The sequence below is a fragment of the Dendrobates tinctorius genome, unplaced genomic scaffold, assembly GCF_039654945.1.
Source record: "Dendrobates tinctorius isolate UK_male_01 unplaced genomic scaffold, ASM3965494v1 ptg000362l, whole genome shotgun sequence".
Classification (NCBI taxonomy): Eukaryota; Metazoa; Chordata; class Amphibia; order Anura; family Dendrobatidae; genus Dendrobates; species Dendrobates tinctorius.
In genome coordinates this window covers 827,545-842,538 of record NW_027362028.1, presented here as the reverse complement: position 1 = coordinate 842,538, position 14,994 = coordinate 827,545, and the positions used below count along the sequence as shown (strand labels likewise).

Genomic DNA, 14,994 nt, shown 5'->3' with positions numbered 1-14,994 from the left:
ATACCATACTTTTTTATGGGGGTGGGACTAGAAATGATGATTCAGACTGGCAGTGTATGTTTTTTTTATTTATGCTTTTATTCTATTTTATTTATCTAAATTTTCAATTATTTCACACACTATGCCCCCCCAATAAAAGACTATAGTGGGGGCATTTTAACATATATTAATACATTCTTTGTATTGCTGATCTAACCTGTAACTGGAGCTGGTATATTAGCCCCAGTTACAGTGGAAATTCAGCTGCTTGACTGCATAGCATAACTAACTGGATCTCCTAGAGCCCAGCAGATCTTGTTCCCTCATTCAGTGTCAGACTGAAGAACATTGGGCCCACTAGGGGATTCTGCGGGCCCACCTTTATTCCCCACTCAAGACACACATAGCAGCTGCAAGGTTTTTTACTATGAACCCTCCTGAAGAAGAAGCCAGGGCCCACCGGAGGATTCTCCGGTTCTCTGGTGGGCCAGTCTTACCCTGCCCTCATTACACATATTTATTACATGTTCACTGGTTCTGGAGGTGGAAGCACTGTCAGTGTTTCATAATGTGTTTTCTATAAGTGTTGGTTCAGCCTCTGTATAATGGGATCAAGCAGATAAAAATAGTAATAAATTATATGTGCCTTTTCTGTGGGGTGTTTTGCTGTGTCGGACTGCAAAGAATTGCTTTAGAAGCCAGAAATCGCATTTTGAAATAGTATCTAGATAGGCATTGAGGAGTGATGATGCACTTACAGCTTCTTAGCCATCGCTATATTTTTTTTACCTAGCAATGCCCGTCCCTGGTTGATTGATAAGTGGTTTGTTCTGGTACATGGGGACTGAACAGTCAGACAGGGGAGTGAGCTGCTAGGTAGGGAACACAGCGAAAACTGAGAAGCTGTAAGTGCATCTTCACTCCCCAATGCATTCCTTTAAAACATGACTTCTCGCTTCTGGAGCAATGCTTTAATAAAGTGATTGACTTATATTGTTTTTAAAGGGCTACACAGTCATATAAATGATTTGAGTGAGTTAAAGTTTCTGACAGATTCCCTTTAAATGTTTGCTTACCACTATGTTATGTATGGCCTGAGGAAATGCATTGGTGTAATCTAATAAACCTGTTTTTAGCCATTGGAAACAAGATAAATGAGAGTTCCCATTTTTTTTTCAATTTCCTATTTTTGCCACCCTTAGTCCCCATTTTTTCTTTTTTCTCTTCTGCTACAAAGACCTTTGTCTGTGTAGTTGGAGCAACTTCTGTGCAACAATACATTGTGCTGCCACCAGTCTTCCAGTTCGTTAATGGAAGACGTGAAAAGTGACACAACCAAGTTCCAAACTGAGTTTTAACTTGTTTATAGAAGAGCAATAACACAGCGGCTCGTAGTCACGAGGCCGGGGTCCCTTTACTCCAGTTACGCCTGTGTGTGTCTCCATTAAACTCTGAGAATACAAAAAAGTGGCCACTAGAGGGAGCTCACTGCTATAATTTATATGTTGTACAACACTGTCTATAGAAAGCTCTTGAGCTCCCTCTAGTGGTGGCCCAGGCTGAAGGACTTTTACCATTTTACAAGTCTAGGGTCATTCACAAATGACTGAATAGATGACCCTCAATGTTTTTGCAGAAACTGCCCAATGCCAGAAAGCAGCAGCATTTCCGGAGTCATAGCGGATCCATATCGGCTCTACAATGTACCTCTGAATATAGGGGAACAGGAAAAATCTGCAATATTAAAATATTGTAATGTTAAAGTGACTTTTATTATCTTTTCTAGGAGCACAATAAATATATTCTAATACAAAATGTAAATAACTGTAAATCTAAAAAATTAAATAAAAATAAAAAAAATAAATAAAAAAAAATAAAGTATAAAAGAGCCTTGCTTCCCTAGCAACCAGGCTGTAGATATTACTCTTGTGTCCCTAGCAACCAGGCTGTAGATATTACTCTTGTGTCCCTAGCAACCGGGCTGTAGATATTACTCTTGTGTCCCTAGCAACCAGGCTGTAGATATTACTCTTGTGTCCCTAGCAACCAGGCTGTAGATATTACTCTTGTGTCCCTAGCAACCAGGCTGTAGATATTACTCTTGTGTCCCTAGCAACCAGGCTGTAGATATTACTCTTGTGTCCCTAGCAACCGGGCTGTAGATATTACTCTTGTGTCCCTAGCAACCAGGCTGTAGATATTACTCTTGTGTCCCTAGCAACCAGGCTGTAGATATTACTCTTGTGTCCCTAGCAAACAGGCTGTAGATATTACTCTTGTGTCCCTAGCAACCGAGCTGTAGATATTACTCTTGTGTCCCTAGCAACCAGGCTGTAGATATTACTCTTGCGTCCCTAGCAAACAGGCTGTAGATATTACTCTTGTGTCCCTAGCAACCAGGCTGTAGATATTACTCTTGTGTCCCTAGCAACCGGGCTGTAGATATTACTCTTGTGTCCCTAGCAACCAGGCTGTAGATATTACTCTTGTGTCCCTAGCAACCAGGCTGTAGATATTAGTCTTGTGTCCCTAGTAACCAGGCTGTAGATATTACTCTTGCGTGCCTAGCAAACAGGCTGTAGATATTACTCTTGCGTGCCTAGCAACCAGGCTGTAGATATTACTCTTGTGTCCCTAGCAACCAGGCTGTAGATATTAGTCTTGTGTCCCTAGCAACCAGGCTGTAGATATTAGTCTTGTGTCCCTAGTAACCAGGCTGTAGATATTACTCTTGCGTGCCTAGCAAACAGGCTGTAGATATTACTCTTGTGTCCCTAGCAACCAGGCTGTAGATATTACTCTTGCGTCCCTAGCAAACAGGCTGTAGATATTACTCTTGCGTCCCTAGCAAACAGGCTGTAGATATTACTCTTGCGTCCCTAGCAAACAGGCTGTAGATATTACTCTTGCGTCCCTAGCAAACAGGCTGTAGATATTACTCTTGCTTCCCTAGCAACCAGGCTGTAGATATTTCTTTTGTGTCCTTAGCAACCAGGCTGTAGATATTACTCTTGCGTCCCTAGCAACCGGGCTTTAGATATTACTCCTGTGTCCCTAGCAACCAGGCTGTAGCTATTACTCTTGTGTCCCTAGCAACCGGGCTGTAGATATTACTCTTGTGTCCATAGCAACCAGAATGTAGATATTACTCTTGTGTCCCTAGCAACCGGGCTGTAGCTATTACTCTTGTGTCCCTAGCAACCAGGCTGTAGCTATTACTCTTGTGTCCCTAGCAACCGGGCTGTAGCTATTACTCTTGCTTCCCTAGCAACCAGGCTGTAGATATTACTCTTGTGTCCCTAGTAACCAGGCTGTAGCTATTACTCTTGTGTCCCTACCAACCAGGCTGTAGATATTACTCTTGTGTCCATAGCAACCAGAATGTAGATATTACTCGTGTCCATAGCAACCAGAATGTAGATATTACTCAACCTTCGGCTTGATCTCGAGCCATGGCAACTTGGTGGATGAACCCTCTGTAGGAAGATCGATCTTCTGCAAGCCTAGATAGGTCCACCGGGGTCTTCTCTGCCATTATCTTGATATTGTCCGGCCGTTGGGTTTCTGGTCTTCCTCTTTGCCTTGTTCCTTCTATTCTTCTGATCATGATGTTCTTCTCCAGTGATTGCTCTCTTTATATGATGTGTCGTATGTTTTGAGAAAAGCGTCTGGCCGCTGAGACCATGAATGATCACTAGAATAACCCACTTTATTCCCCATTGAGCGTATATGCGCATGCCCGACCACCACCACCCCCATGGTTGACCACCACCGCTCATGCTTGACCACTGCCACTCTGTTCTCTATGGGACTGCCGAAGATAGAGTACAAAATGGCAGATAATAAACTGTCCTTTTTTGTAGGACCTTACTGAATTGGAAATTTTCCCCTATCCTGTGGACAGTCCCTTTAAGTACTGAGTGTTAAGTGTCATCAGAGTGATTTCCCGGACCCTTCAGAGTCATCGTCGTCTTCACTTTCTGCTTTTTCTGAAGGTTGATTGTAGTTATCCATTCTGTTTGCCGGGAACTTGCGGCGTTTCACAGATGGGGCCTGTTTTGTATTGCCGGCGGGGCACAGGACGTTTCTTCTGAGATGTTACGTAAGGCTGACAGCTGCTCTGAAGGCTCCATCCCGGGAGCTCATCTTCCTGGAATTCGGTTTGGACTGAGGACAGTTTACAGCCCCGATGCCGTGCGCTGGCATCTTGTAAAGCTTTGCTCTAGGAAATTTCCGGCTCATTTCCCGACAGCATTGAAAAATAGAAATATCTGTCATCTACTCAGTTTTCAGAAACATCGAGGCAAAAAACAGCCATGTTTTGGAAACTATTTTCCCAAATTCCGCAACATTTGGAAAATTTCAATATTTGATAGCTGGTTGTCAGAGTTCCAGGTCCCATGCTAATTGGCCAAATCGAGGGGTCGAATGTTCAGTACTTTCCGTGTTCTCTTCGAACATTTGGTAGTGACTTGCCCTGGTACTGCTGCTTGTTGACTGAACACCTTCCCGACATCTACTGTACTTGTACTTCACACGTCCATTCTTGGTCCCGTCTGTGTTATACAGGCAACATTTTCGTCTACCAGCAGTGACCCCTTTAGTTGCCACTTTCTCTAAAAAATAAGTTAAATACCTTATAAACATCCCTTATATTCCCTGATTCTTTTTTCCTTTTTCCGTTTTAATCTGCATTGCCCCATTGCAGAGATATTTACATTAGTTTCTTCTGGAGCACAGTATGTGAAATCTCTGCTTACAGCTCAACTGGGTGTTTCTTCAGAGTCTTCTCTAGGGACATGTGCTTTCATCCCTTCCTCCAAGACTCTACCAATCACAGCTTGGTAGTGCTTGAAATTGTTATATCTGTTGCTGACCAGTCGGTCTGCAAGCAGAGATTTCACATTCTGCGCTCCGGAAAGATCAAATGTAAATATCTCTGCAATGGAGCGACATAGCGCAAAACGGAAAACAGCATCAGAATCGGCCAAAAAGCCTGATCTATCGAAATTATTTAAACCGTACCTTAAATGCCTTTAAAGTCTAAATTGAAACACAAGAATAGTGTATTTTTTTTCCTCCTAATAAAAACTGCAATACAAAAGTGATCCACGCTTCATATGTATTCCAAAATGATGCTGGTCAAAACTACAGCTCATCTGGCAAAAAAAAAAAAAAATCAAACCCAATTCGTGGGAAAATAAGTCATTTTTACTGCACAATGAGCAAAGCAAAACACAAAATACATTGGTGGATTTGACTTAATCTTATAAAATAAGAAATATCGCCCGGTCCTTTGGGATCAGGATGTCCCGCGTCGCACTATTAAAATCCAGATAGGATTCAACCAAGAAGCATAAATCTAGTCGTTCCCTAAATGCTTAGTCTATATCAGCCTGTGATTACACTTAATACTGGCGCCTCGGTTTTATTACATCATGTCACTCGCCATAACACAGCGTTTAATTATAATGGCGGTCATAAATCTAAAATAAGCAAGGTTATATTACGATATCACAGTGATGTGCCGCCTATCTGCCTGCAAAGAAAAGCACAACTTACCCAAAAATGTTCACTAAAAAAAAATAAATCTATTTTTTTTGTTGTGTACAGCTCCTATACAGACTTATGTGTCTCCATGGTAACAGACTACAAACAAATCCTGTGTGGTCTGACCCTGCAGTCAGGTGTGACTCCACTCTCTTTGCTTCTTCTTCTACTACCACCTATTGTAAAAAGGAGGAAATGAAAATTCCGGACTAGATTTTGTCTTTTTTTTGTCTTTTAGGTGTAATTATGACTTTCCTTTGAGAGGCGATTTTGGAACGTTCCTCTGTAATTGGTCCATCGTGTTTTTAATGATACAGACGTTGTGAGGCAGGCCTCCAATCATGTCGACCGATGTAGAATCCTGCACCAGCACTTCCACTGACGTAACTCCAGCTCCAGCCGGCAAACCAGTGACCAAGAGGGAAAAGAAAAAAGGTAAAACCTTGTACTGGGTACAAGCTGCACGAAACTATACATCTAATATTTGGATCCCTATAGGAGAGCCTCCTACTACAAATGACATAAGATATCCTCCTCAGACTATAGTTATATACTGTGATGCATCATACATAGAGCAGATCTGTTACCAGATTTCACAATACAAACTGCATATATTATTCTAGATTTCTTAGACCTGATGAAATTGCTGTACTTACTGTGAAAATACACATGAGAATGGCTGTATAATCCTTTATGAAAGTTTTAACTTGATTTCTGCCTACCTAGCCTGACTGACAGCTCCTCAGTGTCCTTCCTGCCAGCTGTTCCTGGCACTGAATCTGCGAAAATAGTTTGATTTACAGCACCTCAGTGTCCCTCCTCCCTGCTGCTGTTGAATTTCCGCCCACATAGCCTGACTGACAGCTCCTCAGAGCCCTTCCTTCCTGCTGCTGAAGCTCAGCCACTTACCTTGATTTACGGTTCCTCAGTGTCCCTCCTCCCTGCTGATGAATTTTAGCCACATAGCCTTATTGACATTTCCTCAGTGTCCCTCCTCACTGCTGCTGTTGAATTTCCACACTCACATAGCCTGACTGACAGCTCCTCAGTGTCTTCACTTCCTGCTGCTGAATCTCAGCACCTACTTTGATTTACAGCTCCTCAGTGTCTCTCCTCCCCGCTGCTGTTGAATTTCTGCCCATATAGCTTGACTGCCAGCCCCTCAGTATCCTTTCTCCCTGCTGCTGAAACTGTTACCTAGCATGATTGACAGTTCATCAAAGGTCTTCCTCCCTGCTGTTGAGTTACCGCCCACATAGACTGACTGACAACTCCTCAGTATCCCTCCTCCCTGCTGCTGAATCTCAGCCACTTACCTTGATTTACAGCTCCTTAGTATCCTTCCTTCCTGCTGCTGTTGAATTTCTGCATACAGAGACTGACTGACAGCTCCTCAGTGTTCTTTGTTCCTGCTGCTGAACCTCAGCCACCTACCTTGATTTATAGTTCCTCAGTGTCCCTCCTCCCCGATGCTGTTGAGTTTCTGCCTACAGAGTCTGACTGACAGCTCCTCAGTGTTCTTCCTTCCTGCTGCTGAACCTCAGCCACCTACCTTGATTTACAGTTCCTCAGTGTCCCTCCTCCCCATGGCTGTTGAATTTCTGCCCACATGGCTTGACTGACAGCTCCTCGGTGTCATTCCTCCCTGCTGTTCCTGCTGCTGAATCTCCACCCATCTAATCTGACTGACAGCTCCTCGCTATCCCTTCTTTCTTCTACTGCTACTAAGGCCTCACTCTGCACAGTATAAGCTGCAGCAGTCAGTCGGGCTGGGTGGACAGAGACTGAATACATTGGACACTTGAGCTCTTTCACACTTCAACTGGACTCCTAAAATTCTCATTTTAATATAATCATACACTCATTATTATGTGGATTTCTAAGCAAGTACACCAGCCTCATCAGGCTTAAGGGATCTATTTATCAATGTATATAGTTTATATTGTGAAATCTGGTGACAGATCTCCTTTATAGCACCGCTTCTTCCCAATGTGGGCGTCCTCATGGCGCAGGGTGTGCGCTGTGTGGTTTACATATACCATGAGTTGAGAATGTAGGGGTTGTGTGGTGCCCCCTTATGAGTGGTAAATAGGCTAGTGGTAGAGTCTCAATCTTTTTTTTTTTTTCACATCGAACGCATCAAAAAATATAGAAAATATTTGCGGTTGTGAATCTGGCAGAAATATGGAGTCCGGTGGACAGTGTTTTGACAGGTGAAGATCCTCCCGACCTCCAGCATCTTCATCGTAGGGAAGAGACTGGACGGTTAATCCGAGCCATGTGTCCCCGGGCCGCAAACATCTGGCATTCATATAAAGTGCTGAATGAAGGTCCCGCTGTGACCGCTGAAATGTGATCGCCGTGCTGCGCTGGGCAGGATTCCGGCCCACCGGGCTGTCAGCGGAGGGTCATTACACAGCGCTGCAGAATATTGGGTTACCCCATGGGGCGCGGCGGGGGACACTGCTCATGTCCCAATTATTAATGGCGTTATTAGAGAAGCTGGCGGAGATTCCTGATCGGCCGTGATGGGGATTGTAGTTTTTTAGACATTGAAAAGACGAGTTTTGCTTATTGACTGAATTTATCTGTCATTCCTGCAGGTCCAGAGAAAACAGACGAATTCCTCTTGGCCAGATTTAAAGTGGATGGAGTACGATATAAAGCCAAATTAATTGGAATTGATGATGTACCGGAAGCACGTGGAGATAAAATGAGTCAGGACTCCATGATGAAGCTGAAGGTGAGCGCTCTAGCACCACTAGGGGGAGCTCCCTGTATTCAGAGATACATAAGATCCTGTCTGCAGCTTCCACTAGGGGGAGCTCCCCGTATACAGAGATACATGATAAGATCCTGTCTGCAGCCACCACTAGGGGGAGCTCCTTGTATACAGAGATACATGATAAGATCCTGTCTGCAGCCTCCACTAGGGGGAGCTCCCTGTATACAGAGATACGTGATAAGATCCTGTCTGCAGCCTCCTCTAGGGGGAGCTCCCTGTATACAGAGATACATGATAAGATCCTGTCTGCAGCCTCCACTAGGGGGAGCTCCCTGTATACAGAGATACATGATAAGATCCTGTCTGCAGCCACCACTAGGGGGAGCTCCCTGTATACAGAGATACATGATAAGATCCTGTCTGCAGCCACCACTAGGGGGAGCTCCCTGTATACAGAGATACATGATAAGATCCTGTCTGCAGCCACCACTAGGGGGAGCTCCCTGTATACAGAGATACATGATAAGATCCTGTCTACAATCACCACTAGGGGAAGCTCCCTGTATACAGAGATACATGATAAGATCCTTTGTGCAGTCACCACTAGGGGGAGCTCCCTGTATACAGAGATACATGATAAGATCCTGTCTGCAGCCACCACTAGGGGGAGCTCCCTGTATACAGAGATACATGATAAGATCCTGTCTGCAGCCACCACTAGGGGCAGCTCCCTGTATACAGAGATACATGATTATATTGAGCTGCCTTATACACTGCTCAATAAAATAATGGGAACACTCAAATAACACATCCTAGATCTGAATGAAATATTCTCATTGAATATTTTTTTCTGTACAAAGTTGAACGTGCTGACAACAAAATCACACAAATATTGTCAATGGAAATCAAATTTATTAACCAATGGAGGCCTGGATTTGGAGTCACACACAAAATTAAAGTGGAATGTAATGTCTTTAATTCAAGTCAAAATGATGCTCAGTAGTGTGTGTGGCCTCCACGTGCCTGTGTGATCTCCCTACTGTAAAACACCTGGGCATACTCCTGATGAGGTGTATCCTGAGGGATCTCCTCCCAGACCTGGACTAAAGCATCCGCCAATTACTGGACAGTCTGTGGTGCAACGTGAAGTTGGTGGATGGAGCGAGACATGATGTCCCAGATGTGCTCAATCGGATTCAGGTCTGGGGAACGGGCGGGCCAGTCCATAGCTTCAATGCCTTCATCTTGCAGGAACTGCTGACACACTCCAGCCACATGAGGTCTGGCATTGTCCTGCATTAGGAGGAACCCAGGTCCAACCGCACCAGCATATGGTCTTACAAGGGGTCTGAGGATCTCTTCTCGGTACCTAATAGCAGTCAGGCTACCTCTGCCGAGCACATGGAGGGCTGTGTAGCCCTCCAAAGAAATGCCACCCCACACCATTACTGACCCACTGCCAAACCAGTCATGCTGAAGGATGTTGCAGGCAGGAGATCACTCTCCACGGCGTCTCCAGACTCTGTCACATGTGCTCAGTGGTGTTCTGTGGAAAATGCCAAGCATCCTGCACGGTGTTGGGCTATGAGCACAACCCCCATCTGTGAATGTCGGACCCTCAGACCATCCTCATGGAGTCGGTTTCTAACCGTTTGTGCAGACACATGCACATTTGTGGCCTGCTGTTGGTCATTTTGCAGGGCTCTGTCAGTGCTCCTCCTGTTCCTCCTTGCACAAAGGCTGAGGTAGCGGTCCTGCTGCTGGGTTGTTGCCCTCCTACGGCCCCCTCCATGTCTCCTGGTGTACTGGCCTGTCTCCTGGTAGCGCCACTAGCCTCTGGACACTACGCTGACAGACACAGCAAACCTTCTTGCCACAGCTCGCATTGATGTGCCATCCTGGATGAGCTGCACTACCTGAGCCACTTGTGTGGGTTGTAGAGTCCGTCTCATGCTGCCACAAGTGTGAAAGCACAACCACCATTCAAAAGTGACCAAAACATCAGCCAGAAAGCATTGGTGCTGAGTAGAGTTGAGCGATACCGTCCGATACTTCAAAGTATCGTATCGGATGGTATCGGCCGATCTTTAAAAAAAGTATCGGTATCGCCGATTCCGATACCGGAAGACCCATTCAAGTCTATGGGACTTCCGGTATCGGAATAAGAAAAACCCTTTCCTGCCCTTGTACAGCCTCTCTGGGGTCTGTATGGGCCTTTCGGGGGGCTGTGCCGGCCTGCCAGGGGGTCTGTGCAGGCTCCGGTGGTCTGTGCCGGCCTGCCGGTGGTCTGTGCAGGCTCCGGGGGGCTGTGCCGGCCTGCCGGGGGGCTGTGCCGGCCTGCCGGTGGTCTGTGCAAGCTCCGGGGGTCTGTGCAGGCATCGTCCGATGGGACTACAAGTCCCATCGGGCGATGCCTGCTACCATGACAGTGATTGACACATTAGCCAATGATGGGACAGTAGTAGTCCCATCATCCGGCTAATGTGTTAAATGTAAAAAAAAAAAAAAAAATTACATGCTACATACATACAACATGCATACTACATACATGCTACATTCATACTACATACTACATACATGCTACATTCATACTACATAAATACTACATGCAACATACATACTACATATATACTACATGCATGCTACATGCATACTGCATGCTACATACATACCACATATATACTACATACATACTACATGCATGCTACATGCATGCTACATGCTACATACATAACACATATATACTACATGCATGCTACATACATACTACATGCTACATACATACTACATATATACTACATGCATGCTACATACATACTACATGCTACATACATACTACATATATACTACATGCATGCTACATACTACATGCTACATACATACTACATATATACTACATGCATGCTACATACATACTACATGCATGCTACATACATACTACATGCTACATACATACCACATATATACTACATGCATGCTACATACATACTGCATGCTACATGCATACTACATGCTACATACATACCACATACATACTACATATATACTACATGCATGCTACATACATACTGCATGCTACATACATACTACATACATACTACATACATACTACATATATAATACATGCATGCTACATACATACTACATGCTACATGCATGCTACATACATACTACATACATACTACATGCTACATACATACCACATATATACTACATACATACAATACATTCATACAATACATACATAGACATACAGTACATATAACATAGAGTAACATACTTACCAATACTTGTCACATTGTTCCCCGAAGCCATTGTCTTTTCCGGAATAAATATTAACATAACAAACCACAAAAATACTCACCCACGATCCGAAGCAGTCCACGAGTGTGTCCCACGACGATCTTGGGTAGAGAACGGCAGCATCAGATGATGCTGCCATTCTCTACGGGCTGCAGGAATCCAATGACGGAAGGTAGGTATCCTTCCGCACTGTATTCCTCCGCCACTTAAAAAAAAAAAAAAATGTCCCTAGTCTCACTTTATGCCATTGCTGTGTGGGAATTTCCCACGCAGCAATGGCATAAAGTGAGACTAGGGACTTTTTTTTTTTTAAGTGGCGGAGGAATACAGTGCGGAAGGATACCTACCTTCCGTCATTGGATTCCTGCAGGCCGTAGAGAACGGCAGCATCATCTGATGCTGCCGTTCTCTACCCAAGATCGTCGTGGGACACACTCGTGGACTGCTTCGGATCGTGGGTGAGTATTTTTGTGGTTTGTTATGTTAATATTTATTCCGGAAAAGACAATGGCTTCGGGGAACAATGTGACAAGTATTGGTAAGTATGTTACTCTATGTTATATGTACTGTATGTCTATGTATGTATTGTATGAATGTATTGTATGTATGTAGTATATATGTGGTATGTATGTAGCATGTAGTATGTATGTAGTATGTATGTAGCATGCATGTAGCATGTAGTATGTATGTAGCATGCATGTAGTATATATGTAGTATGTATGTAGCATGCATGTAGTATATATGTAGCATGTATGTAGTATGTATGTGGTATGTATGTAGCATGTAGTATGTATGTAGCATGCATGTAGTATATATGTAGTATGTATGTAGTATGTATGTGGTATGTATGTGGCATGTAGTATGTATGTAGCATGCATGTAGTATGTATGTAGCATGCATGTAGTATGTATGTAGTATGTATGTAGTATGTAGCATGTATGTAGTATGTATGTAGTATGTAGCATGCATGTAGTATATATGTAGTATGTATGTAGTATGTATGTGGTATGTATGTAGCATGTAGTATGTATGTAGCATGCATGTAGCATGCATGTAGTATGTATGTAGTATGTATGTAGTATGTATGTAGTATGTATGTAGTATGTATGTAGCATGCAGTATGTATGTAGTATGTATGTAGCATGTAGTATGTATGTAGCATGCATGTAGTATGTATGTAGCATGTAGTATGTATGTAGCATGCATGTAGTATGTATGTAGCATGTATGTAGTATGTATGTAGTATATATGTAGTATGTATGTAGCATGTAGTATGTATGTAGCATGCATGTAGTATGTATGTAGTATTTTTTTTTTTTTTTTTTTAACATTTAACACATTAGCCGGATGATGGGACTACTACTGTCCCATCATTGGCTAATGTGTCAATCACTGTCATGGTAGCAGGCATCGCCCGATGGGACTTGTAGTCCCATCGGACGATGCTTGCACAGACCCCCGGACATCAGCACAGCCCCCCGGCAGGCCGGCACAGCCCCCCGGCAGGCCGGTACAGACCCCCACAGGGTGCACAGACCACCGGCAGGCCGGCACAGCCCCCCGGCAGGCCGGTACAGACCCCCATAGGGTGCACAGACCACCGGCAGGCCGGCACAGCCCCCCGGCAGGCCGGTACAGACCCCCACAGGGTGCACAGACCACCGGCAGGCCGGCACAGCCCCCCGGCAGGCCGGTACAGACCCCGGGCAGTCCACACAGCCCCCCGGCAGGCCGGCACAGCCCCCCGGCAGGCCGGCAGAGACCCCCGGAAGGCCCGAAATGACGGCGCATCATGATGCGCACACACCGCGCATCATGATGACGTCAGTCTGTCAGTCAACTTTAAACTTCCGATTCCGATGCCGAATTCCGATATTGAAAAAATATCGGAAGTCGGTATCGGAATTCCGATACCGCAAGTATCGGGTATCGGCCGATACTTGCTGTATCGGAATGCTCAACACTAGTGCTGAGATGTGGTTTGTGGTCCACACCTTCAGAACCACTCCTTTGTTGAGAGTGTCTTGATAATTGCCAATAATTTCCATCTGTTCTCTTTTCCATTTGCACAACAGTATGTGAGATTGATTGTCAGTCAGTTTTGCTTCCTAAGTGGACAGTTTGATTTCACAGAAGTTTGATTTACTTGAAACTATATTCTGTTGTTTAAGTGTTCCCTTTATTTTTTTGAGCAGTGTATATTAATGTTGCATTACATGTTGTCTTTCATAGGGTATGGCCGCTGCAGGTCGGGCTCAGGGACAACACAAGCAGCGAATCTGGGTGAACATTTCCCTTTCTGGTATAAAAATAATTGACGAGAAAACTGGGGTAAGGTTTTGGCCATTTTTATCTTTATGTGAATGCATATGACGAAAGATAAATTGAAAAACAGTTTTGTTTTCTCTGTTCGTCATCTCAAGGGTCAAATTGGTTTCTTATTGGCTTTGAGACTGGCTTGTTCCTTAGGATTATCTGGGGTTGTAGCTGGTAATTCTCATGGATGTGGTTGAGTGACCCTACCTACAGAGCCAAGGCCCCACGTGTGCTTCCATATGGTGCCACTGTGAACGCTACTTCTGAGAGACAAGTCTGTGTACCTGCTTGTAATATCATAGGACAGAATGCGTCTATGAGCGGTGTACCTGCTTGTAATATCATAGGACAGAATGCGTCTATGAGCGGTGTACCTGCTTGTAATATCATAGGACAGAATGCGTCTATGAGCGGTGTACCTAGTAATATCACAGTACAGTATGCATCTATGAGTGGTGTACCTGCTTGTAATATCACAGTACAGTATGCATCTATGAGTGGTGTACCTGCTTGTAATATCACAGTACAGTATGTGTCTATGAGCGGTGTACCTGCTTGTAATATCACAGTACAGTATGCATCTATGAGTTGTGTACCTGCTTGCAATATCACAGTACAGTATGCATCTATGAGCGGTGTACCTGCTTGTAATATCACAGTACAGTATGCATCTATGAGCGGTGTACCTGCATGTAATATCACAGTACAGTATGCGTCTATGAGCGGTGTTCCTGCTTCTAATATCACAGTACAGTATGTGTCTATGAGCAGTGTACCTGCTTGTAATATCATAGGACAGAATGCGTCTATGAGTGGTGTACCTGCTTGTAATATCACAGTACAGTATGCGTCTATGAGCGGTGTACCTAGTAATATCACAGTACAGTATACGTCTATGAGCAGTGTTGCTGCTTGTAATATCACAGTACAGTTTGTAATATCACAATACAGTATATGTCTGAGCGGTGTATCTGCTTGTAATATCACAGTACAGTATACGTCTATGAGCGGTGTACCTGCTTGTAATATCCCAGTACAGTATGCGCCTATGAGCGGTGTAGCTGCTAGTAATATCACAGTACAGTATGCATCTATGAGTGGTGTACCTGCTTGTACTATCA

At 44.2% G+C, this 14,994-nt stretch overlaps 1 protein-coding gene across 3 annotated transcripts in view; it reads left to right on the top strand.

Moving 5' to 3' along the window:
• Positions 1-14,994, top strand: part of DAB2 (DAB adaptor protein 2) — a 105,127-nt gene that overhangs the window by 41,611 nt on the left and 48,522 nt on the right. For 2 of the 3 annotated variants that reach the window (XM_073562648.1, XM_073562650.1), the window contains exons 2-4: positions 5,768-5,964; positions 8,133-8,272; positions 13,790-13,888. In XM_073562648.1, the coding sequence (XP_073418749.1) occupies positions 5,871-5,964; positions 8,133-8,272; positions 13,790-13,888 (333 nt within the window). In that variant the 5' untranslated portion in view covers positions 5,768-5,870. Of the gene's footprint in view, positions 1-5,548; positions 5,667-5,767; positions 5,965-8,132; positions 8,273-13,789; positions 13,889-14,994 lie in introns of those variants that run through there. The other variant, XM_073562649.1, reaches the window with a different exon arrangement.